The sequence below is a fragment of the Equus quagga genome, chromosome 14 (genome assembly GCF_021613505.1).
Source record: "Equus quagga isolate Etosha38 chromosome 14, UCLA_HA_Equagga_1.0, whole genome shotgun sequence".
Classification (NCBI taxonomy): Eukaryota; Metazoa; Chordata; class Mammalia; order Perissodactyla; family Equidae; genus Equus; species Equus quagga.
Window position 1 is genome coordinate 2,180,418 of NC_060280.1, and position 27,157 is coordinate 2,207,574.

Here is a 27,157-nt window from a genome sequence, read left to right on the forward strand (position 1 = left end):
TCTCAGAGGCCACCGGCCTGTTGGCCGCACTGAGGGGGAAAGTGACTAACCCTGCACTGTGACTGCCTTTCGGGCTAAGCTGGCGTCGAGTGCCAGGGCCGGGAGCCTCGCAGGAGCCCTGGGGCGCTGGGTTTCATGGCCATCCTCCTTCAGACCGGGGGTGACCAGGACCTGCTCCGCCCACGGCACAGGCCTGGGCACAGTGGGCTGACTTCCCCCCTCTCTGGAGTCACTCCCGTGAATCTGCAGGTAAGGGGTGTGGGCCTCTGTGCCTGATGGAGCAAAAAACAAAATTTGCTTTTCAAAGCCTGCACCCCCACTGGCCTCCTGCTCAGGTGTGGAATGAAAAGCTCACTGAAATCTCCCCTAGGCCAGAGAAGACTCAGCTCGCTCCCAGGGCAGGCACGCTGAGGGGGTGGGAGCCGGGTGCAGCCCCCAACAGGGGTGTCGTCCTGCCCTCACTTGAGCTGTACCCCCTGACAAGGAGGGTTCGTCTCTAAGGCATGATGCCCCCGGGGGATCAGAGCTCACATCCACACAGCATTTCTGGGGCAGGTCTCAGGGTGGGTTCCTGCAACATGCCTCTCAGTTTGCATTTCTTCCTTTTTTTTTTCCAATCATTAATTAGCTTTAAACTAGCCAGACAATTGGGGAATTCCACTGAAGTCCCAAAATAATAAACTTGCTTAAAAGGGAGGAGATCATATTCAAATAAACTTGTCTCGCTTTTATTCGCTTCAGACAGCTGAAGAGGGCAGAGAGAGGGCAAATACCAGCCTCTTGATGGAGAGAGATAACAAGACTTTATGACCCCAGAACTAAACAGTGCACGTTTTAAATGTCTCTTTTCTTTTCTTAAGAGATTTTTCCATTGACCCTCATTAAGCTTTCCACAGGCTTACTCAGAGAAATTTTAGCAAATGGAAAAAAACCCGGCCCTCATCAGTTGTTTCTGTAAGTCCTGGTGATTTTGTTTTTTCACAGACGTATTTCTCTATGCCGTAAGAGCAAGATAACCATGTAGAATGACCGACTTAATTGCTGAGACTATAAGGCAAATATAAGATGTCCAGAGAGATGTTGTGCAGATTTGCAAACATGCTGAAAATTTCAACAAATTAAAAATTATGAAAGGAACATACATCCCAGAGACCCAGGGAAACGTTCGTAGCTTTTTTCCAATAGGTCACAGAGATTTGCGTGGCACATGGGGGGCATTTTTGCTTGGTCCAGAGTCCAGGTAGCTTAGGAGGCAGCGTCCTCTGGTGATGTTTCTCCACCTCGCCAGGACCTGTGAAGACTTGGCTCTTGAATGACATGGTCTCAGCATGGAAGGCACACAATTCTTCAGATTGGATCCTCGGTTGTTAACCCTCATCCAGGCAGTTTGGTGATCATTCTGTAGCTAAGGAGGCTGCACAGGCCTCTCCCCCCTCCCAGGGCAGGGCGTCCGCCCCTCCTGTCAGAAGCCCACGTGGGGCTCGGATGGCGTGCCCTGTCTTCTGTCACCCCTCTTGTTGCCTGGAACTCAATGGTTAACACAGGGCTCTGAAACGAAAATCAGATTTTAACAAAAGGGAAAAAAGTTTCTTTTGTATTCTCACTAGGAAAAAATCGCAGCCTTTCCCTGACAAATCTAGTATTTAAATAAGGAAAAAAGAATCCGTTTTATTTGAAGGAAAGGGTTCTCTCTTTAAAGAAAATAGAATAAAATGGGGAGGCAGCATCTGGAAGCTGTTATATCTGGGGAAGCTCCTCTGCGTCGTTTCATCCGCCCCCCCCCCCCCCCCCCCCCCCCCGGGGTTTCTTGGTTTTCCTTGCCCGGCGGCCCTGCACTGAGTCACCGCCATGGGTATACGTGACAGTAAGTGCGGCTCTGTCTCTCCGCAGGTTACGGCATCATGACCGACGGGTACACCACGTACATCAATGCCTCCACGTGTACAGTCAGCTTCCAGCCGACCAACCCTCCAATTATATTTGACCTTCCAAACCCGCAGGGTTCCTGAAGCTCTACGTGCCTCATTGGAATGTGAGGGAAGATCTACAAACTGCCGTTTTTCTAATTATAAACTTACATTCTCTTACTCGTTTATTTCCAAATCCTGTGAGTTCTTTTTGTAAGTTGCTGGAACACAAATGATGCTAGAGGTTGTGCTTCTTCCTTGTTTTTTTTTTAAAATGGGGCATCCATTTGAAATCAAAGGAGCGTTGTGAATTTGTAAAGTGACTTCTGTTTTCTCAAAGGCCATGCCGTTGTAAATTGTTAGTGTTCGCCAAAGGACAGCCAAGCTTTCTTTTTAAGAGGTGACAAAAGTCTAATTTTAATACGCTTTAAGCTGGAAGAAAACGAAAAGAAGAAACAGGTAGGCAGTGTTTTAAAAACCACCCAGATTTGCACAGCTGTTAGAGAGTGTTGTTTGAAGTATTTTATGTTTTGATGTTTTGTTGTTGTTTTCTTGGTAATGCTTCTTTTTTGCAGACGTGGCCCGGATTCATAGCAATCTTTGCAACAAAAGCAGACGTGGGAGAGCCATCTCCACACTCCCTGTAAGGAAGGCTGTGTCAAGGGAGGAAATGGCCCTCGCTGAAAGGATGCTTAACTAGTGAGATCCACGCTGTCGTTAGCTTCATTGTTTGTTTGTTTCTTTTAAATTATTTTAGCTTTAAAAATATGGAAATGGAATCTGTCAAGAGCAGATATTTTACGCAGTAAGAAAAAAAAATGAGCGTGCAGACTCCTTTTCAATAGGGGTTTATATATATAAATATTTTTTGTGTATTATGACTAAGTTAGGAGTTGAATATTGCCAAGGACAGTACAACTGTAAGGGACGCTGTGTAGCGGGGCATCGGAGGTCCCAAGGAGCTGACGTTTCCTCAGAACTCAAGGTCTTAAAGAGCTTGAGTCAAATCTAGGTACAGTACAGGCGTGTATAGACGTGAATGGACTCAGCGGAAGCGAAGGAAAGTAAGGCTTAGTTGTCCTCTATATTTAAATACCCCGGATTGTCTTCTTGCTTCCTCCCCCCCATTTTGCACTGTGTGTCGATGCAATCTTCGCTAGCACAACATATTGTCGCTAATAGTCATTTCTGTTCTCCCGTTGTAAATGCTGTTGAGCTTTATTCTATTTTATGTTATCTTGCTAATGAAATTTAGGAAAGCAGTCGTTTCTTTAAATTTATTGTGATATTCTATATCTAGCGGCCTTTATATGCAAATAAACTTGCAAGATTTTTAAACCTGTGCTCTTTGGTGGGTGGCTAGTGGGAGGCTGGCGGCTCGGTCCTGGGGAGGAGGCATTTATTCCTACGCAACGTCAGGCTCCCCTTCAGAAGAATCAGAATAAGTGACTTTTTTTTTTCTAATTTTCAATAAATTTTTATCACTCACCCTTCAGGGGCCAGCAGGTAGATTGAGGAGGCACTGGGTGTACGTTCCCTTCTGTCCATCGCAGTGTCATCTAACCTGCCGTAGATTTCAGAGGGGGAGACTTTGTCTTTGGCCCTTGTAGTTTCCACAGGAACAGAGCAAGCGTGCAGTGGGGCTGGAGACGCTGGTGTGCACATGCGTGTGGACGTGTTTGGACGTGAAAGGGCGGGCCCATGGGGGATGGAGTACCCGCCACACGCTCTCAGTTGTGCCCAGGAGCAGTTGCTATCTCCCCTCACTGCTGTTCTCACGATGTCCAGCGCTGCAGTGGGGCGGCAGGCGGTAGGATGGGGAAGCTGTGTTCTCTTTGCTGTGGAAGAGCTGGCGAGGAAACGCAGCATGGTCGTGAATCTGCGGTGTATCCCGGGTATGCATCCCAGTGCTGTATTCTGACACGTCTCCCTGCCTTCCTACCCATTGTGGATTCTTTGGTCTAATTCCTAAAAAGAATTCTTGATTTCGTACCAGCAGAGTAGAGAGAATATTCTAGGCAAGAATTCCAGCTCAGACTCACGTGTGATCGTCTTGGGCCATCATAGTTGCTGATAGTCGTTGAGGGTCTCTGCTGCCGCCCTGAGCCTGCAGTGGCCACTTTGGTCTGAGCTCACCGAGCAGATGCTCGAGCTTCCGTGCCAGAGGTGGTCCGTGAGCCCAGCAGCTAAGACAGGCCAGAGGAGGTGCAGTGAGAGCTTAATAGCCCTCCTCTGGCCTGCTGCGTGGTAGAAGCGGGTGTTGGCCCCAGAGTCTTTCCTAGGGAGAGGAGGGCTGATTGGAAATTTCCTCTGGTTACTCTGCAAGGAGCTAGGCTCAGACTTCCGGAAAAGCAGGCTTTCCAGAGACGGGTGGGATCCTCCTGCTGACAGGTGGGTGTGCGCGGCCCTCGAGAGCACATCTGGACGCAAAGTAATCAAGCCAAGCGCTTACCAGCATGGCTCCACGTGCGGAGGCAAGAGGGTGCAGCCTGCAGACTCCGCAGGGTGGGCTGGCTCATGCACAGAGCTTCCTTCGCAGGTCCTGTTCTCCGTTGCGTGTGCAGGAACTGCCCCCGGGGGCCGATGACTGTCTGGAGGCCTGCAGCTTTGCCCAGCGGAGGACAAGGGGCAGGGAAGCATCTGAGACGGCGCTCACAGGTGGGGCGCATCTCCCCTCCATCTCTGGCTATTGCTAGCAGGTCTCAGGTTTTGTTTCTCATCCTCACCAAACCCTCGGGGACGTCACGTAAGCCCCTCTTGATAGATCAGAGACCAGGGCTCCCAAAGTTAAATAACTTTCCCAGGAAGACAGAAGGTTCAAAGCCAGGTCTGATGCCACAGCCCTGCCCATCGCGCTGCCTCTGGATGAGAAATGCTGATGGTCAGGGGCTGATAAGACACCATGCCCGCCTGGGGCGTCTCCTGTCCCCCCGCTGGAGGCCCTGCAGCGTGGCCTTACGACAGCATCAAGTTGGACCCCTCCCCTCTGCCTGAGGCCCCGCACATGGAGGGGTGGATGAGAGCACAGAGCCTGGAGCCAGCGGCCTGCCCACATCCCGGTCGCACCGACCGGCACAGGTGCCTCTGTCTGGGCGCTCGCCGTTGCTGTGAGATGGGGCCATGACGATGAGGAAGGTGTCGTGGTTGTTATGTGATGTGTCATGTCATGCAGAGATCACGGCCTCGCGCCCAGTCAGTGGCGCACGGTGTTTGTTGACTGAGATTCCCCTGCTGCCCGAGACGCTCCAGGCAGGACCTGTCTGTGGGCTCAGAGCACCAGTGGCTTTATGTCCAGGAAAGTGTGTTTGTTTTCATTGCTTGGAAACATAAGGAACCTCTGTTCATAAGAATGTGAAGAACCCCAAGGGCATTCGCGAGAGGCAGATAAGGGGCCTGACTTTTCAGGCTGGGTGTCATATTTTGTGAAGTCCCTTCTAACCTCAGAATAGGAAGGGTCTGCACTCTTCCAGGCTGCTTCAAAGGGCGCCCGAGGATCTCAGCATCTCTCTCCCCTTGGAGTCTTTGCAGTCCATCTCACTGTCTCTTCAGGCTCAGCTAGTGGATTGTTTTCTCTGCATTTCCTCCCAATCCCCTTTGGTCTCGTAAAGATGTTGGGAGTTGCTGAAATCTCCTTCAGAGGCAGGTCACTGTTACTCGGACGGGTGGCCAGCCTTAAGCCTGCCTTCATCTCCATCACTTAAGTGAATAAACCCCGTGACCCAGGTCTCAAGTCGGGAGAAGCAGGAGCTGGGTTTGGGGTTTGTCGACTGCAGATGAAGCACCTGCTGCACCCAGAGCAATGCCCCTGCCCCAGCCCTCACCCAGCAAGGGCTTGCTCCTATGGCAGGGTCGACATGCATGCATTATTTTGGTTTCCCGGTATCTGTTCATGCCCTGTGTCCACTTCCCTAAAAGTTTTAAGGTGTTTTCTGTTTAATTATTAAACTGAAGTGAATTAAGGTCTGCTTTGTTTTGAGAATTTGGCTGTGAGCTGGGGCATCTGGAAACCGTGCTGGGCGCGGGGCAGGAGGATGTGGCGGTCCAGGACTGGGCAGGCTTGACAGGTGGCCTCACCTAAGGCTCCAGGCCCCCTTCCGGAGGTGGCTTCTCAGTGCCAAGCGTTGGTTCTCCTACTTTTCGATGAAGCCGCAGGATTGCCATGGGCAGCCCGTTCTCCAGCGTGGCCTCCCAGAAGTTCAGAGCTGCCTTTTCAAGATGTCACTCCTACCTTGCTGCTCCTGTCCTGCCTTTGCCTGGAAGAGAAAACCACAGTGATTCAGAATCTTCTCTGAGAAGCCTCTGTCGTCCCTGCTGCCCATGTAAAGTCAGCCCGTGCTGCTCCTGAGAAGTTCAGAGAGGGTGAGTGGCACGTCCGTGGTCACACAGCAGTGAGAGATAGCCTCACTTTGGCATCTGGACTCTTAATTTTGAACACGAACTGCTTTTTCAGCTTGACATTCAGGAATAATCGAAGATGGGTAGATCAGTTTGGGCAGACGTACTGTGGTTTTGTAGCATAGAACGAGCTGCTTATCTGGCTTGTTATTGTTAAACCTGATTATGGAAAGAAACCTCAGAACCTGCCCTGCTAGTGTGCCCCTGAGGGTTCACTTTCTTTCCCTTCAGCGACCGGCCACCCACAACTCTGGTGAGCACCCACTTCCTCCTCCTCTGAGAGATGAGGGCGCAGCTTCTGCCTTATCTCCCTCTGAACTTTGACCTCTTTGTCGTGCGTTTTGACACACGTGTGTGTGTTGGTCTGGGGGACATTGGGTGTCCGTAAGAGCCGCCGCCCATGGAATCAGACACGCTTGTTCTCACGTCTCAGCCACGCCATTTACCATCTGGGAGCCTCCGACCTCCTGCGTCACTTCTGTCGGCCTCGGACCCCACGCCTGTATAGTGGGGACAAGCCCTCCCTCACCGTGCATTTGTCAGAGTTGACGTGAGGACATCAGTAGGGGCCTGGGCCCAGTGAGCTATTATAATACGGAAGGTTTTATTAGGCTGTCAATCATAATTTCTTAAAGCAAAAAAAACAAAAAACAAAAAAGCAACATTGAGCTTATTTTTCTGTGTTAATCAGAGCCCTTCGCGAGAGGAGGTGAATTCCTTGAGCTGGACCGAGTCAGGGTGTTGGAGCCACAAGCCCAGACTGTACTAAATGGAGCTCGTTAAGCTCCTGTCTCTGCGAACTGCCTGCCAAGGCCTTTGTGGTGGGTTCCTCGGACTCCTCATTTCCTTCCTGAATTAGGGATGCATCACAAGACAATGGCCTTGAGGTGAAAGGCCCCAGCATCTGTGTCTGGGTAACTAATGGGAGAGGAGAAGAGCGTTTCCGTTAGCCCGCGGACCCACAGAGGTACTGAAAGCACGGCAGACTGAGCGCTTGGAGGCGGAGCCGGCCCCCGTCAGTCAGCTCTGAATTTTATGAAGCCACAGTTACCACGAGGCGCATCCGCAGGCTCTCAGCCTGCTCACCAAGGAAGAGGGCCTGTGGCTTCCTAGCCCGCTTCTGCCCCAACCTTAGTGGATGACCTTGAGATTAGGTTGAGCTCTTCAGTAGAAGCTCCTGAAATAGCAAATGACTTGGAACCCAAATGCTCCCTGCCTGGACTGTGCTACACGCCCTTACACTCCGGCTGTAAGCTCAGGTGACGGATGCTTCATCGTCTAAGGGAGTCATACGTCCTGTTCGCCTGCCCTGAACCCCATACCTGTACCCAGAACACCCTCGCATGGTGCTACCACACCGGCCTCTGCCTGCACCACGGTCTGATTGTTGCTTGTCTGCCCAGGAGCTCCCAGGGTCAGCCACCAGGTCTTCCATCTCTGCTTTCTCAGCTTCCAAGTCTGAAGAAATGCTTGCTTAATGAATTAATCAGTGCTTGGCAGACAAGGGCCAGGTGTGTGAGGAACAGGGGCGAGAGTAATCACAGGTGAAATCAACAGATGTTTACTGAACACCCTCAGCCCCACGCTGCCCTAGGAAGCCTCATTTGTGAGACTCAGTTCTTGCCCAGAAAGGAAGGGCCTTACAACTTGGTGAGGAAAACGAGATATAGACACATGACGCTAAATAGCAATAGGAGATTTAAAGAATAGTTCAAGACAGCAGCAAAATCGGGGTCTGCGATGCTGCAGAAGCGCGAGCTGGGGGTGTGAGTCTCAGACAAGCATAGGCAGCTACCCTCCTCCTTCCAAGGGCTAATGATAACGTCCATCCCAAGCAGCTTCATTGCTGGAGCAGAAAAACCGGTCTGGCCAGTGGCAATTCCAAGTGGGTCACGTAGCCGGTTTGTTTTCTTAATTTACTCTGTGAAATGGTTTTCTCTAATGGCTTGCCATTGACGAAATGCACCATAATGTCTCCATCCTTCACCTCCAAATGCTTTTGCATGCATCAGTTGTTGACTTGTTTTCTCCACTCAGCACATAAATGAGAGGAATGATTTATCCAAGGCCACCACTTACTCTTATGTGGAACCTGAAATCGCTCTCTGGAGAAATACTGCCCTGAGACCTGTTTCTTTGTGCTGCTCTGAACTTGTATTGCAGGGTGACTTTGGCCTGGGCTGCACCCATAGCTCCTGACCAGTGATTCCTGGGGGTCTGGGCCAGGCGTCCACTGTGGTCTGTAACCCTCAGATAAAAGAGCTTGTATTCCTGTGGGTCTGACCATGAGGCTTGGATTACGGGGTGTGGAAGTCAGGGCTATGGCCTTCACTGCTGTGTGTGGGCATTTGAACAAGCATGGAGATTCCCCCATGAGCTCTTGGGCTCACACTCGCCATGAGCACAGTTCCCTTCCTTTGTTCAATTTCTCTCCTTCCTTGAACCCCATCTCCCCATGCTGAGGATGTCTGGCCCCTGCCCCCTCTGAGGTTTTGCATAGATCAGGAGATGAAAAATGGAAGATCAATAGGAACATTGAGATAAATTCTTGTCTGTTGAAGGCTCCTTGAGAGAAGGTAGAACATGGAATTCTCTAAGGAAGGTCTGATGCTGACTCAGACGCCAGAAGGGGCCGCTCCACGAAGTTCTTATCTTATTAGATGATGGTGGTGAGTAGAGACGAATGGTGTGAAGCATCAGATAGTACAGAGATCCTGGGGTGTAAGCACCTTGCTCCTGTCTGTAGCATTAACGGATTGTGGCCAGATTTGAAGTACCATGTTCACCTTCTTGGTTCTTATCCCGGAAAGTTGAAAAACACAACTTGGAGGGTTTCACTCAAGAAAATTTGATGAAATCAATTTTATAGAGATAAGGAAAATAATGATATTCATCACACTTTGTTTCAGCATTAAAGTGTCTCTGGTGAGAGAGTGTGTGTGTGTGTGTGTGTGTATCTGCTTCCACAATACTAGTCCAGAATATAACAAATTAACTCTTTTCCTTGACTGGCTATGTTCCTGGGTATCAATGGAATTGAAATAAAGTGTACAGAAGGATAAGAACTTTCCTTGCATTGTTTTCTAAAGGGCTGAATACCCAAAATAAAAAATCTGGAGCTCACCGTAAGACCACTAGTCGCAGTGGGAGCAGTGTGTTGCTTTACGTCTTATGAATCTGTTGTGAGAAGATTCAGAAGCTATGGTAGATGGGCACTGCATTTCTCTTGCATTTGTACTTAACAGATCATCTTCCCAAAGAAGGGTGAGGTCTGTGGGTACAGCATCCAGGAAGAGCAATAAAATATATTTGAGTTTAGAGTTTATGCAGAGAAATTTATTGACTCAACACAAAGGTGATTTGGGGGTGGGGGTGACTAGGAAGAAGAGAAAGCAAGAGGTCAGGCCCAAAACTGAATGAACTTTTGATATCCCAGGCCAATAGGTGTCGCTTGTGTGTATCTTTTCGTCACTTTCTTTCTCTAAACTGTGAATTGATGGATTTATCTTCTTTAAGGGCCAGACACCCCTGAACAAAGGGGGCAAGTGAGTAGCCCAGTTGTTTCCTTCCTTTGCTATCCGCTGGCTTTTATGGGGGACCAGGAGAGCTGGACCCCTCATCACAATCTATGTGATGTGTTTTTCCAGCACAGTCAATGCACATGGGGGACTGTTTCGCGAGGATGTCACTCGTAGAGAAGACTTTTCCCAAGAAGTAAATTACGGATCTCCAGTGAAGTGACAATAGGCGGGCTATTCCAGCTACTCTTGTGGATTCAGCAGTATCCCAGTTATTGATGGGAACGTTCATAGCCATGCCAGGAGTGCTGCGGTTGGGGGTGGTGTTTGCAGTGAATAGCTTGGCTGGGATGCTGAGGACGTCACCTACTGTTTTTAAAGCTCAGCATTCTCAAAGCTGTTTAAAGCACCCCTTCATCACCACCACTTTGGACCAAAGTTAAAAGCAATTCAATAGAGGCATTGTCCTTTCATAGCCCCCTAAGTAATTATTGCTGACCTATGGGCATTCTGGAGGGAGCTGTATATTGGCCATTTTTTTTCTCTTTTGTAGTTCTCTTTCACCTGAAGGTTTTGTAAAATTATAATTGTCATTCTTCAGTTGAATCTATGTATGGTTCTTTTAGTTTGTTAGAAAATGTTTCTCCTCCTCACCTGAAGTCAGAGAGATTCTGTTTGAGTCTCATTCTAGGAACGAGGTTTGGAAGTGGGATGGCACACCCAACAGATAGCTTTTCAGGTGTTTTTGGTGGCTAGAAACACGTCCCTGGGGGTTGTTAGATTGAGGTCAGGGGTGCAAAGCTGTACCCTACAGCCGTGCACCAGGTAAGCAATGTTTATTGTGTGGCCACCCCGCATCAGGCGCTTGATTTAGCATGAGATTCAGTCCAGAGCGAGCCAAAGAGAGGCTGCAGCCAAAGTCTTAACACAGCAGCCCAACTGCATCGGAGCAAATGAGCCTGTTTTCCTCCAAGCGAGTGTGTGGCATCAGTGATGCTACTCCATATGCCCCACCTGCTGTCCTGTAACACACGGGTGCCATCTTCAAAGTGACTTTTGCCAACCACGGTTTCTATTTCATAACTTATTTTTTGACCATGATATGTATAAACAGGAAAAGGTATCAATAAGTTTATTTAAGAATGTTTGATGATAAATATGTTTTCTTGGAAAAAGAGATGAATACAAAGTAATTGACCTTTGGACTGTGTAGCTGGGAGTACATGACTATAAGCCAGAGAGGTCTGGCTAATGTTAAATCTCAGAAATTAAAGTTTTAGGCCTTTTAAACTTTCGTTGTTTGGATGATATGTCTTAAAAGAGGCTAATGAGAGCACTCTCGATTCTTGAAGGAGTTAGAACTTCTCTGGCTAATATTAACATTGACTCGGCAAAGTGATCTTGAAATGGACACCCAAATAATGAAGAGTGAAATATAGCTCCCCTGGGCCCGTGCCTTGACTCTTACAGCTTTTGGGCAGCTCTTGAACTTTCCTACAGTTTTAGGGCATCTCCCTTTTCTTCCAACTATGTCAGTCAGTCAAAAAGCTTCTCTCCACAAAAATGTCTCTCTAATTACAGTTAAAGCGTTAGCTACAAAGTCTTTAAATATTTCTCCAGTACGCTACTGAGTTTCAGAACTCTATTTGTCAAGTTGAGATATGGATGTAGATATAGATACAGGTAGATAGATATGACATCTCAAAAATCTGGTTAATATATAGATACCTGTTTAATATATATATATTCATTTTTTTCAGAAGTTTTCTGTCTATTCGGTTTAAAAGCAATGTCTTAAAGTTTAGAGATAATGGCCATAATTTGATATCCACAATTTACAATCTTTAGCTGGAAGTTCAATCGTTTTTTTCGAGACTCTGTTGAGATCTTCCCTGCAAATGAAGCCTGTCGAATCTTCACCTTTTGTCCATTTACACATGAGTAAATATGTTAAACTGTTCGTAAAATGATAAAATAATTCTGAAGATAAATGCAAAGTGACTTTTACAAAGACACGAAACAGTACATTACATTCTACTCTGGATAATGCCTGCCGACGGTCCAGAGGCCAGAGATTTGATGAAATACCAGTGTAAAGGGTGGGAAGAACTGATTCCTCGAGTGAAGAATTCCAGTTCCTTGGGATGCGAGTCTAATGCTGGAGGAAAGGCGAAACAAAATTTTTTCTTACCATTGTAATTCAGCAATCCTTAAGCTAATAAATTAGAGTAAGTGGTTAGTCTGAGACATGGAGAAAATTGGATAGAGCATGAAACATTAACAGCAGTGTTAATGAGAAGGTGGTTGGCTTGTAAGTCCTGTGCGTGAACTGACTGTGCAGGCTGATGAGGTCATAAAGTTGTTTATTAAAAAAAGAGTATTTGATCTTTTTTTAATGTTTCCAGATCCTGCCAAGGTCAAAGGAGACAATCTCTGCTTGGTCGCATTATGTTCTGGTTTAAGGGCTGATGGTTTAATGAAATTGTTCTAGAAGAGCCAGTAGCCAGTGTGCATCAGACTTGTGTGTGTCACTAGCAGAGCGTCTTTCACAAACAATTAGCCCTTTATAAGACATATGATAGTCCTCACGTTTATCACATATGTCCCATGCCCCCTAAATAAAAACACCGTTTAAAACCAACCAAAATTAATCTGGGCCCAACTGAAGAGAAGGAAGTCACCCCTGAGTTCTTCGTGGGCAAGTGAACTCTTTCGAGTCTGACACGTATCGTTTCATGCTCTTCAGCCCGTGGACCTTTACCCATTTGTACTTCCAAAGAGTTCTTTCTGATATTAAAGAAAGTGTGAAACATCTTTCTTATCCAGGTGATGTTTGGTTGCAAGGAACCGGAAGCCATTCCAATTCTCTCCAAAAAAACAGGTTTGGTATAGGATACAGACTTAATAAATAGCAAGAAACCAGCAAACCTCGGGAGGCAAGGAACCAAGAATTCCAGGCTCCTTAGGAGTAGTCATTCGTGGATCTTCTAGCTGATGCTCAGGAATATCATCTGATCAGCTGCTTCCTAGTCACTGATGTGGTACCCTAGGTCCTGTGTCCACTCCTGATCTGATCAGCAGTAACCAAGGGCACGTACGACATAGAGCTACCCGCTTTGGGAATGAATAGAATGGACGAGTTTAGGTCAGAACGATGTGTTTAGGACAAGTACTACTCATTGTTCTTGTCCAAGGCCCTCGACAGTTTCAACCCTACCCCATACTAATAACTCATGCTGTGTGTGTGACCCTGGAAATTGGTTGGAGAATTGAGGCAACTGTCTCTGCTACTATGGGGAAAAAGCAGCAGTAATCATCACCCCTGGTGTACCGATAGGAATCAGTAGCACCATGCTTACCTGCAAGGATAATGACCCGTTAAGACATCCCCAGCCCACTTCTCTTTGTTTCCTACAAATTGGAGAAATGAATTGGTCAAACTCAAAGAATGAATTGGTCAAGCTAAGCTATGAAGCATCTCTTGTGAGATGTTTGGTCCTGCCCACGTTAAAGACCCATAATAGACTGACTTGGGGTTACATGGTTAAGTTAGGTCACAAGGTGTATGGTTGAAAAGGTGGATCTGAGATGATAATGCTGGTGAATAGCTCACATTCTTAGTGTCATGTTTGGAATATGGGATTTGGAGTCAGACAGACTTGGTTCAGGACAGGCTTCTGCCACTTGCTAGCTGTGAGATTTTGACCCAATTCCTTAATGTCTTTGAGCCTCAGTTCCCTCATCATTAAATTGAGAGCAATAACAGTTCTGATCCCGTTGGACGGTTGAGAGAAGTCAGGGAGAAAGTGGATGCAGAGAGCTTCGCATGGTGCCTGGCACATGTGCGCCCCCATTATCAAACCATTTATATAGACCTTTTATACATGCAAGTGATGGTTTTATGACTTACCTCTTTTGTACTTTTCTGCACTCTTTCAGTTCTACTTTGCATGTGCATGCATAACTATTTTAAGTTTATAAATAAGCAGACAAAAAAGAACATTCAACTAATGATTGAGATGGAAATCATTCTATTCTGGGCATTCAAGTCAAAATGTTAACAAAGAGTGGAAACCGGTCAGATGGAGGAAGCTGTGACTCCAAGCTTGCAAGTAAACCTGGGGATTCCTTCAATAAATTTGTTTTCCTCCTCTGTCTCCTTGTTTTGTTGAGCTGAAATACAAAATTAGAAGGCACATAGTCCAGACCAGTTTTGCAAAGCAAACCACCAGGCACTTGCAAGATTTAAATTTATAGCACCCATAAAACATATAGTTATATACAAGCATAAGGAATAAGCAGTCTAGAAGATAAGAAATTTAATAAAAATTGCAGATCCACACAGCCAGTTGCTAAGGGCTGGAATGGGAATATTTTCAGCAGTGGATGAGCCTTGCCATTGATGCTTAAATCGGTGCAGGTGGGGTGTTCAAAAGGTTTCCAAGGGGTCAGGTTGCTCCAGGTACTTCGCAGGGTTATGTTGTCCGTGAATGAATGCTCTGCACAGGGGAGCCAGAGGACAGAGTACTGTCTTTGTCCCCAAGGATTCTCATCTGTTGTGATAGCAAAAACCCGAAGCAGGAAGATGGGTCATAGATGTGAAACCTAGAGCCTTCCTGGGACGTGTTGATCCTCAGAAGTAAGCGTCTCCATATGATAAATACCAACTCCTCAAGCCCGTTAGGGGATGGAAATTTAAGAACCAGTTAGGGCAAAGATCAGGAAATTTACGGCGATTATCTGCGGTTACAGCGTGGAGTGTTTGAGGATGGTTTAAGCCAGAGAGCCCAGTGCCTGTAAATCTTGAGAGTGATATTAATACCTCTGTGAGCATGTGTGCACAACGTTTCTGAAAAGATTGATTGCAAGGGCCAGTTCCCAGGAAAGACATGCAGGTAATTGGCATTTAATTAATGGGAATAAGTTATATTAAATTAAAGACTTATAATCCCTGATTACTTATCTTCCTGTAGACAGTGTGGCAATCTACTCTTAGATTATTAACCTGGCACTGTTGTTCAAGAGGCCAAACGAAACCTTCTGTTCAGACTGTACAAATAGGACCGTTTGCATCTCAACTGTAGGAACAAAATAACTTTTGGGAAACCAGAGAGGGTTTTTCTTCTGTCATCATAAATGATTTTTAAAAAGTTCAATCCAGCAGAGCGTCCACGATGTTCTCAGGCATGTTCCGGGCCTCCAGAATCCCGAGGAGGTGGCGTGAACTGTTGTGCGGTAGAAAGGGCGTGAGCTGGAGGGGCCCTCTGACCTGGGGTTAAGTCCCCACTCTGCCTCCTATTAACTGTATGGCCTTGGGCCTGGTACTAAAACTCTCGGAGGTTCCGTTCTCTTATCTTCAGAAATGGGAAAATAATACCCATATGGAATGCATTTGTTTTAAAAATTAAACAATACTGGGGGCCAGCCCAGTTGCATAGGGGTTAAGTTTGCACGCTACACTTCAGCAGCCCAGGGTTTGCGGTTTGGATCCCAGGCACAGACCTACACCACTCCTCAGCCATGCTGTAGCAGCATCCCACATAGAAAATAGAGGAAGACTGGCACAGATGTTAGCAACATTCTTTCTCAAGCAAAAAGAGGAAGATTGGCAACAGATGTTAGCTTAGGGCCTATCTTCCTCACCAAAAACAAAAAAATCAAACAATACTATGAATTCCCATGGTCTACTGCCTACCACATAGATGGTGCTCAATAAAGTTTTTTCTCTTTACTTTCTCCTTTTATAGCACAGGATGACAACGGTTAAAAAATTATTCCAGGACAAAGCTGGAGGACTCACACTATTTGATTTTAACAATTAGTATAAAGGTACAGTACTCAAGAGGGTGGTATTGGTGAAGAGATAGATACATACTTCAGGGGACTCAAATGGAATGTCCATAAATAGATGCACACAAGTATGACCAATTGATTTTTTTAAAAGGTCCAGCCGTGATTCAGTGAAAATGGGCCAGTCTTTTCACCCAGTGGTGTTGGAACAATTAGACTTCAAATGCAAAAACAGAAATAAACTTTGACCTAGACCTCATACCTTACACAAAAGTGAATTTAAAACGGGTCATTGATCTAAATTTTAAACATAAATCTATAAAACTTTCAAATGAAAATATTTATAACCTGGAATTAGGGAAAGAGTTCTTAGATATGACACCGAAAGCACAACCTATGAAAGAAAAAATTGGTAAGTTGGACTTGATTGAAATTAAAAACTTTGGCTCTGGCAAAGACACTATTTGGAAAGTGAAAAGACAAGGTACAAACTAGGAGAAAATATTTAAGTCATATTGTGCCTTATAGCTAGAATATATTTTTTAAAAGTCTTAAAATTCAGTCAAATTAAAAATGAGTAAAAGATTTGAATAGACACTTTACCAGAGAGGATATATGGATACTAATAACCACAAGAAAAGATGTTCAACATCATTAGCCCCTAGGGAAATGCAGCAAGTTAAAACCACAATGAGATACTACACATGGCTATTAGAATGGCTAAAAACCAAAACAAAAGCCAAAAAAAAAAAAATCCGACAATACCAAGTGCTGACAAGGATGCAGAGCAACTAGAACTCTTTTGCATTACTGATAGGAATGCAAAATGGTACAGCCACCTGGAAAACAGGTTGTTTCTTGGGAACTTAAACATATGTTTACCATATGCCCAGCAATCCCAGTCCTTGGATTTACCCTAGACCAGTGATAACCAGTTACATGAAAACCCATACACAAATGTTTATAGCATCTCTTTTCATAATCACCAAAAACTGGAAACAAGTCAAATATCCTTCAGCAAGGGAATGGATAACCTCACTGTGGTACATCCATACAATGGAATACCACTTGGCAATAAAAAGGAACAAACTGTTAATACACACAAAGCTTGGATGGATCTCCAGGGAATTATGCTGAGTGAAAGAAGATAGTCTCAATGGTCACATTCAGTATGATTCCATTTGTCTGATATTCTCCAAAAGACAGCACGACAGTGACCAGTGATTGCCGGGGTTTAGGGGTTGGGGGAATATGTGACTCCAAAGGGGCAGCATGGGGGAGATTTTTTGGGGATGACGGGACTGTTTTGTGCCCTGACTGTGGTGGTGGTGGTTACACAAATCCATACACGTGTTAGAACTCACAGAACCACATGCCAAAAAAAGTCAAATTGTATGTTAATTTTTTAAATAGAATAAAATAAAAAGAAAACGATTCCACCAAGAATCATTCTGACTTAAGATAAACAAGATATAACACCCTGGAACTCTAGGACTCTTTCTGTAAGTACCATTTGCTCATCTGTTGCACAGTGTTTATTGAGTACTTCCTGTGTGTCCACGTTGCTTGGGTGTAGGGACTGAAGTACTAAGCATGAGAAAACCTCTGGAAGCTTGGCTCACCATGAATGATAACTTAGCGCATGGGGTGGAGTAAATACTATGGTAGGGGGACTAGGGACTGGGGGAGTAGTGTTGTCGTCTTGTGTAGGGTGGTTGTGGAGAACAGCTGTAACAGACACAAAGGAAGGGAAGGAGCACACTGAGCACATATCTTGGGGATGGATGCTGCGGACAGAAGGCACGAGCTTCGATGGAACTCCACTACAGGACGCAAGACTGGTCGGAGGGGACCACCCTCATTGAGACCACGTGGAAGATCCCCAAAGAACCCTTCCAGAAGCCTAGGGTTTGGATGAGGAACACGATGTGAAAACCGCTAAGCCAACCCATCTCGTACAGAACTTGTTTGGTCTGAGGTCAAGAAAAAAACCTCTCTTGGGTAAGAAAAATCTCTTACCCAAGGCCAGGATGGAATTCTCGTCTAAAAATCCCATCCATTGGAGGCGTGCTTTAGGCCTAGGACCTGAAGACCAGAGACCAAGGATGTGGGGAGAGCAGAAATCAGCTTGTCCATTGGCAGGGACACCTGGGGGAGGAGACTGGCCGCTGGTATCTTCGGTGATGCTGTGGGTGCCCAGCAGGGCAGCAGCAAGGCAAACCTCGAGCCCAGACTGCTGATCATTGATTTGAGAAGGAGAAGCAACTGTAAACGGGAGGTGGTGTCCAGGTCGCTCACAAATGGAAGGTTCCCACACGCAGGGCACGGGCGTTCAGAGAAGAACCCGAGGGTTGACAGAGGCCAGCAGGAAGGACAGACGGCAGACTGAGGCCAAGTCAATAAAATGCTGAGACCCACGGGTTGATGGCAAGGTGCTGGACAGCCTGCCCGGAAAGAAGCTAGTGGACATGTTGAAGCCTGTTTGCCCGAAGCCCTGAGCAGAGCTGGAAACGCACACTTTTCCCCAGATCCTGCCTCTTGTCTCCAGACTCAGTGGCTGCTCCCTGAGTTTGTCTTGAAGATGGGCAAACCTTGAGTGCGGGGCGTGAAAACTCCCTCCCATCAGTGCATCTGTTTCTGTCCCCCACCCTTCCGATGGCAGCTCAGGAGACTCCCGGGGAACCCGTCCCCTTTAAGAGCCAGGGGCTGCAACAACTGGCTTCCTGCCAGGGAGGAAAAGGCAAGCAGAAGACGTTTAAAGCCCTGTTTGAAAACTGTCATTTTTCCAGCAGCCTCAGATGGGGTGATTAATCAAGAAGCAATTCCGGAGAGAAGCCATCTTCTTTACCTGCTTAAATCTCCCAGGTTAAGTTGTATTTTAAGCCCTGGCTTACTTTCAGACAAGCTCGTGGCTGTTGCCTAACCCTATGTTAAAGCAATTATTGTCTGCGGGGTCATGCAGAGTTCAGCAGAGCTGAAGAACTTGAAGCCTTTAGCATTAATGGGGGGAGCAGCCTGGTCAGGGTCTTTTCCTTAAAAAGACAGAACAATGGGAGCAGTCAAGGGGGACAAAACACATCCTTTACATTTCAGGAGGGGGAGGTCTATTTTTGTGGTTTCTGGCCCCAAATCAAACAAACCAAAAACTGTTAGATCGAGTGAGTTCTCATCTTCTCCCCAGTGCTCAAAGGATATCGATAGATTTGTTATTTGAACCCAAGTAGGAAATTAGAAATTCAAGAAGCAGAGGGCAGAGAGTAGTATGTTTTAATACCTACTGTGCGCCAGGTGTTTCACACGAGTGACCTCCGTTCCCACATTGACTCCTTGCCCGTGTCTGTGGGCTGTTACCACCTGTACTTCGCAGATGAGGAAACGGAAACTCAAAAGGCCGTATCTTGCTCTGGGTTCCACAGTCAGTACCTGGCAGAGCCGGGATTAGAACACAGGTCGGTTTGACCACAAAGGCGGACTCGTCACCCGACTGCCCAGCCCACGGGGAAGCATACCATGCGGCTTCAAATGTCAGGGTAACTGTGAGGTTGCATTTTTCTTTATTCTCCTTATGTTGCTACTAGATTCTATAAATCTGTATTACGATATTCATCTCAGACGACTCTTTTCAGTTTGACTTCTGTGTCTTTGGAAAATAATGAGAACTAATATTTAAGACCTAACAATGCCAGATATTGGAGCAAAATGACATTAATCTCATCGAATACGTACACAACACACACACACAGACGAGACATTTGAGAACACACGGTAATCGCCCCATTTAACAGAGTTGCAAGTTGGGGCTCAGAGAGTCTGTGTCTCCAGTTCGCATGTGGCAGCCAGCGTGTGGCACAGCTGGATTCAGAGCCAGGTGTACTATTAGAGAGCCTGCTCTCGCTGCTGTTTCGTTCCCTGCCTGCGACTTTTCTTTCCTCCTTGACGGAGAAAGCTGAGCAGTGCCCCAGATTCCCCGGCCAGGAGGCCAGGGGCTGACCTGCAGCCGCACTACAGAGGGGACGAGCGGTGCCCGAGAAGGACGCAGCGACCATGTGGGAGGCACGTGCCTCTTCAGCCGTTGTCTCTCACGCCCTCCTGCTCAGCTGCCCTCTGAAGGAAAGCCGCCTTAGAAAGGGAGTGGGGCCCGAAGCCACAGGCATGCCTTTAGACCCAGTGCCCCAGCTTCTCAGAAGGTTCTAGATGGTCCCTTTCCCTTGCCTCTGGGACCTGCAGTCCGCCTGTGGCGTGGCTGGGGTGTGCTGTAATGGTGTGATGTTGGATTCCTTCCCTTCCAGGGCCCGGGGCACTGTAGCTTTGCGCCCTCCCCACCATGGGCAGAGTCTGCTTCTCCACCCCCTTGCATCTGGGCTGGTGCCATGACTTGCTCTGACCAGTCCACTTCCACCCTCTTGGAGTGCTGCCCTGAGGCACCATACAAGAAGCGGAGCAGCCTCCAGGAGGTGAGAGGCCAGGTAGGACAGAGCGGGGCACCCCAGCCAGCAGCCAGCACCCACTACCCCACACTCGAAGGGCCACCATCTAGACCTTTGAGCCCAGCCGGCCTTCCCGCTGAAGGCAGCTGCCTGAGTGGACCCAGCAGAACTGGCAGAGGAGTTGGGGCCCATCCATGGAATCATAAGTCATCGTTTGAAGCCACATCTTGGGGTGGTTTGTTCCCCAGCACAGACTAACTGAAGCAGTGTTCACCGGACACTAACTGTGAGTTCCCATCGACCAGCTCAGGCACTGAAAAGGCACCTCTGCCTCAGCCTTCCTGCGGCTGCTCGAGGCAGGTCACGGCGACTCAAGTCAGCAGAGGACCCTGAATGGCGATGGGGTGTTTTCTAGAGAAACAGGGCTGTGGGGGCACAATGCTGGACGGGGTACATGAATAAAGCCATTAAGGGTTATGGAATTCTTATCTAACTGAGGACTGAGTTAAACCTACATCCCATCCGAGGAGAGGAAGCAGGGAGTGCCCGCATTTCTGCCTGTTGAGTCATGACCACAGCCCTCATTTCGTGAAAACAGAAGCAAAAGTTGGTGGAGCACTTAGCAGGGGCCGCAGAGCACTCTCATTGCCACATTCACCCCAGAGAATAGACGGTCCTTAGGATGCCGTTGTCAAGGGCGAGGATGAGCCGTTCAGCCTGAGGGGGTCGCTCAGTGGTTCTGTGGTCGACCCCGCACCGTCTGTCCTTGTCTTGCTCTGTCTCCGGTACTGGGGAATAAACCCAATCATAACCAAGCTTCCTCAAATCCAGTCTCTGAAGCGAAAAGGCTGTGTTGGAGGAAGGGGTCAGCCTCCTGCAGGCCGAGAGGACCATAAACCAAACCCATGAGTGCCTCCTGCAAGGCCACTGCCTGGTGGAGGGGCCCTGTTACAAGCCAAGATCGCTCTTAATTTAATCGAGTGCAGCCCGTGCCCTGGAGAGGCGCGAGGGGTTGTTTATGGGAGTGGGGAGGTAATCGATACGCCATCAGGGAGGGCGCCCAATAACTTAGGTCACGTTCATCTGCGCGAGGGCAGACCTTCTAGAAAGGGCGTCTATAATGTGGTGGAGGGAGGGAGGAGGAAGGGAGAAAGAATATGCTAATAAGGGGGATTTGAACCTGTTTGTACTAATCAGAACAATGAGGAAAAGCCAACATTTTTCTTTAAAGACTTTTCTGGCCAGATTTCTTATTCCTCACACAGAGGCTCATTAAACGCTGCTTTGGTTTCTTCCCCCCGGTTGTGCCTTCTGGAGCAGGCAGCTTCAGGCCTTCCCAAAGACTCTGGGGCCGGGCTGATCCTACACTGCACCTTCCAAGCTTCCACCCACAGCGTCTGTCACTGACGGCGACTGAGGAGTCCCCGTTCCAGCCCAAAACATCCCCCCTTCATCTGCTGCAAAGACCTCCGGGCGGACACCTCCGTTGTTCCAGATCGTGTGTGGGCCGTGAAAAAGAACAGGAGCGCCAACCTGAGAGTGCGCCGTGTTTATTCCTGCATCTACAGAGCTCTTTCTCATAGTCTCCACCTTCTCAGAAGGTAGTGTTCACACATGCTAAGGATTTCAGTTCTAAAGGGCTTTACAGTGTGGACCAAGCCTCCCTTCCCCCCTCAGGACCCTTTCCAGCCGTGACCAGCGCTGTCCGTTTTTTTAACATGAGACGACAGTCTTGACAGTTTGGCATCTCGCGTCGTTTTCACTCAACAGCGTGCTTGGCCCTCAGTCCTTCTGAGGCTGTGTAGATCTGCCACGTGGATTCCATTTTATGTGCGTTCAGGTTGCTTCTAGTCTCTGTTTTTTTGGTAAATCTTTTGAGCATCTCCGAGATACCGCGGACAAAAAGATGACTCAGGTGTATCCTCAAAGACTTGCGAGTCTAGTGGGGGGGGGCCAGGCGTAGCAGCAATGGATTGGTGACTTGATTGATTCATGTTGTGGGGGCTGCCATCCTGACATGAACCAGGAACTAGAAAGACACACAAATCTGCTAGGTGGGGGCACAGAAGGCATCCTGGAAGAGGGGACCGGGAAGCTCCCAGGCAGACATGCAGGTAAGGAGCAGGGGAGGACTCTGCCGGAAGAAGAAGCCGCCTGTGCCAAGGGGGCCTGGGCAGCTGTAAGGAGGAGTTGCAGGCAGAAAGGAGAGACCGACTGCCGCTGACCACCGAGGTCGGCAGGCAGAGCTGGTCCGTTCTCTAAGCCTCACGTCCCCAACAGACAAATGCTCCCTCCTGCTCCTTCTTCCCCAAGTCCCCACAACAGCTTACTGCACAGGCCACAGGGAGAACATTCTCAGGCCTAAGCTGGGCCCCCTGGACACAGAGCATGTGGAGGCGTCCGTGGGAGCGCGGACGGCCCCTCGGCTCCCCCTTCCCTCCGGGAGCCGAGGCGGCGGTGCACCTGCCTCTGAATCGTGCGCGGCAGTTGCTGGCCGAGAGCTGAGTGACACAGCAGGTGCCTCCAGCCTGCAGACAATTCCATATTTCAATGGAGCGTCGCCACCAAAGCTTATTATCTAGGGCAATAAAGTTTGGGATTAGGGGATTCGGAACGATTGTGTGATTCTCCACAAAGCTTATCTTCTAATAGACCAGCTGCTTCATGAGGCCGCCCCCACCCGCACGGGGCCCTTCCCAAGGCATCCCGAGTCCCAGGCAGCCGAGGGGGGCCTCGGAGGCGCAGTGGCAGACAGCTGGGGCTATCGTATCACCCTCCGTCCCCATCTGCGAGTGTTAAATTGCGGCGGCTTCCAGCTGGGCACACCCCAGCTCCCACCTTCCTCCCACACAGCCCTCCCCTTCCATGTCTGCATCTGCCAAGGACCCACTGGGCCGCCCTCCCCCCGCTGGTCCCCACCTCTGAACTCTGAAAGGGCCGGGTCTGGGTGTTTACTTGCTATTAGGGCCGTCACTGTCGCTGCCACGGGGTGAGGTGCAGTGGCGTGGAGGGCTGTCGAGAATGGCAGGGGCACCGTGGAAATTTCTGTTGCACGTGGGGTCAGCTGAGCCGCTCACTATCAACAGGAAAGGGGAGAGGACTGTGCTCCCAGATTCCCAAAGAAGCTAATGTGCTCAGCAAGCTCCTGGGTGTTTTCCCCAAACAGGAAGTTAGTTAACCCTTGGTTGTCTTGGGGTTGTTCCCACCCCCGCCCCGTCCCATTGTTCAGTCCCTTTGCTGGCTGGAGCAGAGCCTGGGGACTGTCTCTCCAGCCCCGTGTGGTCAGCAGCACTGAGGCCACCCTCATTTCCTGTCCCTCTCTGAGAGCCTCTTTTGTCCTCAGTCCCTGGCAGAAAATCTGCTCCGAGTAGGCGTTTATTAATAAGCACTGATAAGCATGCGGAGAGGAATACGGGAGTCTGCGGATATGTTTGAGACGTGGTGAGCGTGTGGCCTTGTCCTCCCACTCTGCAGACGTGGACTCCATCACTTACCCTGCAGGAGTGCGGAGGGTTAGAAACACACGTGAGAGGAGGGGAGCGTCCCACGTCCAGCACGTGCTCGCTCAGTGTTGTTGTTGGTATTATTATTGCCCTTGCTGTCATCGTGCGTGAGCTGTAAACCCCTCTGTTAGTGCGGCCCCTGTAATGATCCTGCTGGACTGAGTGTGGGCAGAATGCCCGACTCAAAATCTAGCCCTCAGTCAGACGAGAAGAGGTGCCTGATGGTGAGAAAACATGTGCGTGAAGACCTAAGTAATGAGGACAAGGATGTGGGAGGGAGGCGTTCAGGCAGAGGACACAGCAAGCGCAGAACCTGTGAAGAGAGAGCAGAAAGCAAGGCCTGTGTGGCCGGACGGAGCACCGTGCATGAGGACAGCGGAGGAGGGGGGCAGGTGCCAAGTCACCAGGGTCCCTGCAGGCCCTGGTAAGAGCTGGGATGTCCTTTCTTTTTTTTTTTTCCAGCTTTATTGAGGTATAATTGATGAATAAAATTGTAAGATATTTAAAGCATATGTTGTGATGATTTGATACACGTTTACACTGTGAAAGGTTCCCACCGTCTAGTTGATAAACACATCCGTCACCTCACATATTTCTGTCTGTCTATACTGGTGAGCACACTTAAGTTCTGCTCTCAGCAAATTTCCATTTAGAATTTCCTTCTAATTGCCATAGGAAGAAGGTGGGAGGCTTTACGTAGTCGAGGGACGTGATCTGATTTCTGTGTGGGGGCGGTCCTCCCGCTGCGTGTTCAGTAACAGTGCGCCTGCGGGAAGAGCCATCACAGCGTCAGTCAACACAGATGCCGCCACCTGTCTCGAAAATCCAGAAAGCCCGGACAATGGGAGGCCTGAGCCACAAAAGACCCAGGCTGGAGGCTGACATAAACAGCCCAGGAAAAGCGTGCGTGGAGGACAAGTTCACGAGGGGACGCTGTGTCGACGTTGCCTTCTCTCCGGTTCGGCCCTCTTGCTCCCCCTAAACCAAGAGCCGGGCAACTGTGAAAACTGAAGATGTGAGAGTAGTATCTGACTGTCTTTTGAAATGGCTGCCATGTCTGTTGCTGTTTTCCCTAAGTCCCCATCCTTTACACACACATTGCAAAACTTTGCCTCACCTCTTTACTCTTATATGATTTGGTATGAACAGATTCACACAAGATACCAGCTTACTAGGGAAAAAGGTAGGTGGCTCTCATCTCCTATTTCGGAAAACTACTGGAAGCATTGCACAGGTGAGCCGAGGCTGACCTGCGTGCCTCGTCAGTCCCTGACAAATCCCTGTGAGTCTGTGGTCTGGTAGGAAGCACACAGACTCAGCAATCAAGAAGGGTGACACTTGGTTCCAGCTCTGCCTCTGACAGCAATACAAACTGAGACCAGGTCTTTATTCTTTCAGGTCTCAGTTTCATTTCTATCAGAGGGGTCTCGAGAAATACCTCCTCTGAAAAGGACTTGGGTCTCCCAAACATGGCTGAGAATCAGAAGCAATTTTTTAAAAATCTTCCCTAAACACCAGGCTAGATATTATCCAAACCACATATAAAATTTCCTAATAGTACAAACAGGAGACATCTTTTTTTCTGTACCTGCTTTCTCATACTTTATACACATGGTTAAGACACTTGGTTCTTGATTCCTAAACTCACTATGTAAATATCATACAGACCAGAAGCGGATCCAGAATGAGAAGGATTCCTGGGCACTGACATCAGGGAAATATGGTCTCTGAGCATTAGGAGTGTATCTTTATTCTTCATAATCATGAAATCTAGCATATAATACGCATTCAATCTGGACACTTGCTGAAATAAAATTGATGCTATCAGTTGTCACTGATTTTTTTTTTTAAGTCAGCTCGAGGATTCAAACAGAATTAAATAAATGTGTCAGTCAGTTGGGGCAGAGGCAAAGAGCCTGATATACCTGGAGCCCTAAAATCCTGGTGGTCAAGTACACAACAAAGTCATTGGCGATGACTCAATGATGACCTCGCAACCCCAAGAAAATAGCTAGATTATGGGCAATGTTCTTTATTTTAATACGCTTTTATACATCTCAGCAATAAATTTGCTTAGATTTTTAAAACTCCAAACTGTCAATTACCCAAAAAATAGAACTATTTGGAATAAGTTATTGTTTATTTGTACACAAATATTTATGGACTACCTGCTGTATACTGGGAGAAACTGGATGACGTAAACAGACAGGCCCCTCGCCCTCAGGAAGTCTTAATCCCACCCAAAAAGCCAGAAGACAAGCAAATAAACAGAGAAATATATAAGGAATTTGCCCCAGGAATCTCAGCGACTGAGGGTCTCTCCTAATAAAACGTCATGGGTCCATCTGAGGAGCAATTAAGGAATTAAAGGTAAATGTGCTATAAAAGTTAAATGCGCTCTAAACATGTGAGAATTTTATTAGTAATAAAGGTATAAAGAAAACCGTCAGTTTTAGTGCCCATCTTATGATGTATTCAGATTGGGAAAAAAGGGAAAAGATCAAATCTCAGAAATGTATACATAGAGTGTGATTTGACTCGATTGTGCATTGAAAAGAAATTCTACTCAAGGGCTTTCTCTTTTTAAAAAACACTTCTATAATGTTTGACTTTATTTTATAAGGGATTTGTATGGCTGTTGTAATTCAAGTGTTTTTAAGGCAGAAATAGTCAATGGGATGTTCACGGGCCTCTATAAATAGGCATGTGTGCATTCATGAGAACCAGACGTGTGAGATGGTCGCGTGAAAAGTCTCTGTTGTCTCTTGCTGGGTGATGAGGTGGAGAGGAAAGTTCACCACGATGAACTCAGAGATAATTCCTTCAGCACAGAAGGCAGAAATGGCCGTTGATGGATGCGATGCCCACGCAGGACAGCACACTGCGGCCTGAACATGACAGCTTCAGTTGGCCGACGTAAAAATGAAAGGAAAGGAAAGTCTCCCGAATTGGGGTGACGGGGGAGAAGAGGAGGGGTGACTTTCCTGGGCACCAAATGCTATTTTCACTGACACAGGACCATGGTCCAGTTAGGAGAGCTCATACCATGATCCTTGGGGCAAAACTCAGGACATGACCAACCTTCCTTTTTCTTCCTTTTCTTCCTTTCTTTGTAATTTTTTTTTTTTTTCATTAAATAACTTCACTCAGGATGAAGTATAGAAAGGAAGGAACATGTTTTACTTTTCAAGAGAAACTCCTTCCCTTGGAAGACACTACACAAACCTATGCCCGTGTTTACTTAGGTGGGTGGCTTGGGGAACACAGTCGTGATTCTAAAGGTCATAGTCAAGGGGAGCAAACATTTCTCTGGACTCACCCCAGCCTCACGCTACTACAGAAGAAAACGAATCTCCTGATCCTGGCAAATCCAAATTGAAGCCCGCCCGCCTGGACAAATCCCCACTAATCGATCAGGCTGCTCCTAGGAGGCCAACCCCGGGCGGCCCCTGCGCCCCGGGCTGCCAGCAGCACCGCTCACTCGCCTGACATCTCTCTCCTCTGAGCACACAGGTTCTTCACGTGGTGTGGCCCTTTTCAACCAACAGGCAGCCCAAACAGACAGAAAACAGGCCAAGGTGAGAAGGATGCCTGAGTGTTTCTGAGCAATACCCAAG

General features: G+C 47.9%; 1 protein-coding gene across 2 annotated transcripts in view; it reads left to right on the forward strand.

Annotated features, from left to right (window-relative positions):
- Positions 1-3,236, forward strand: part of MPPED2 (metallophosphoesterase domain containing 2) — a 169,325-nt gene extending 166,089 nt beyond the window's left edge. For both annotated transcript variants that reach the window (XM_046684614.1, XM_046684615.1), the window contains exon 7: positions 1,891-3,236. In XM_046684614.1, coding sequence (XP_046540570.1) covers positions 1,891-2,009 — 119 coding nt within the window. In that variant the 3' untranslated portion in view covers positions 2,010-3,236. The remainder of the gene's footprint in view (positions 1-1,890) is intronic.
- The last annotated feature ends 23,921 nt before the right edge of the window (positions 3,237-27,157 follow it).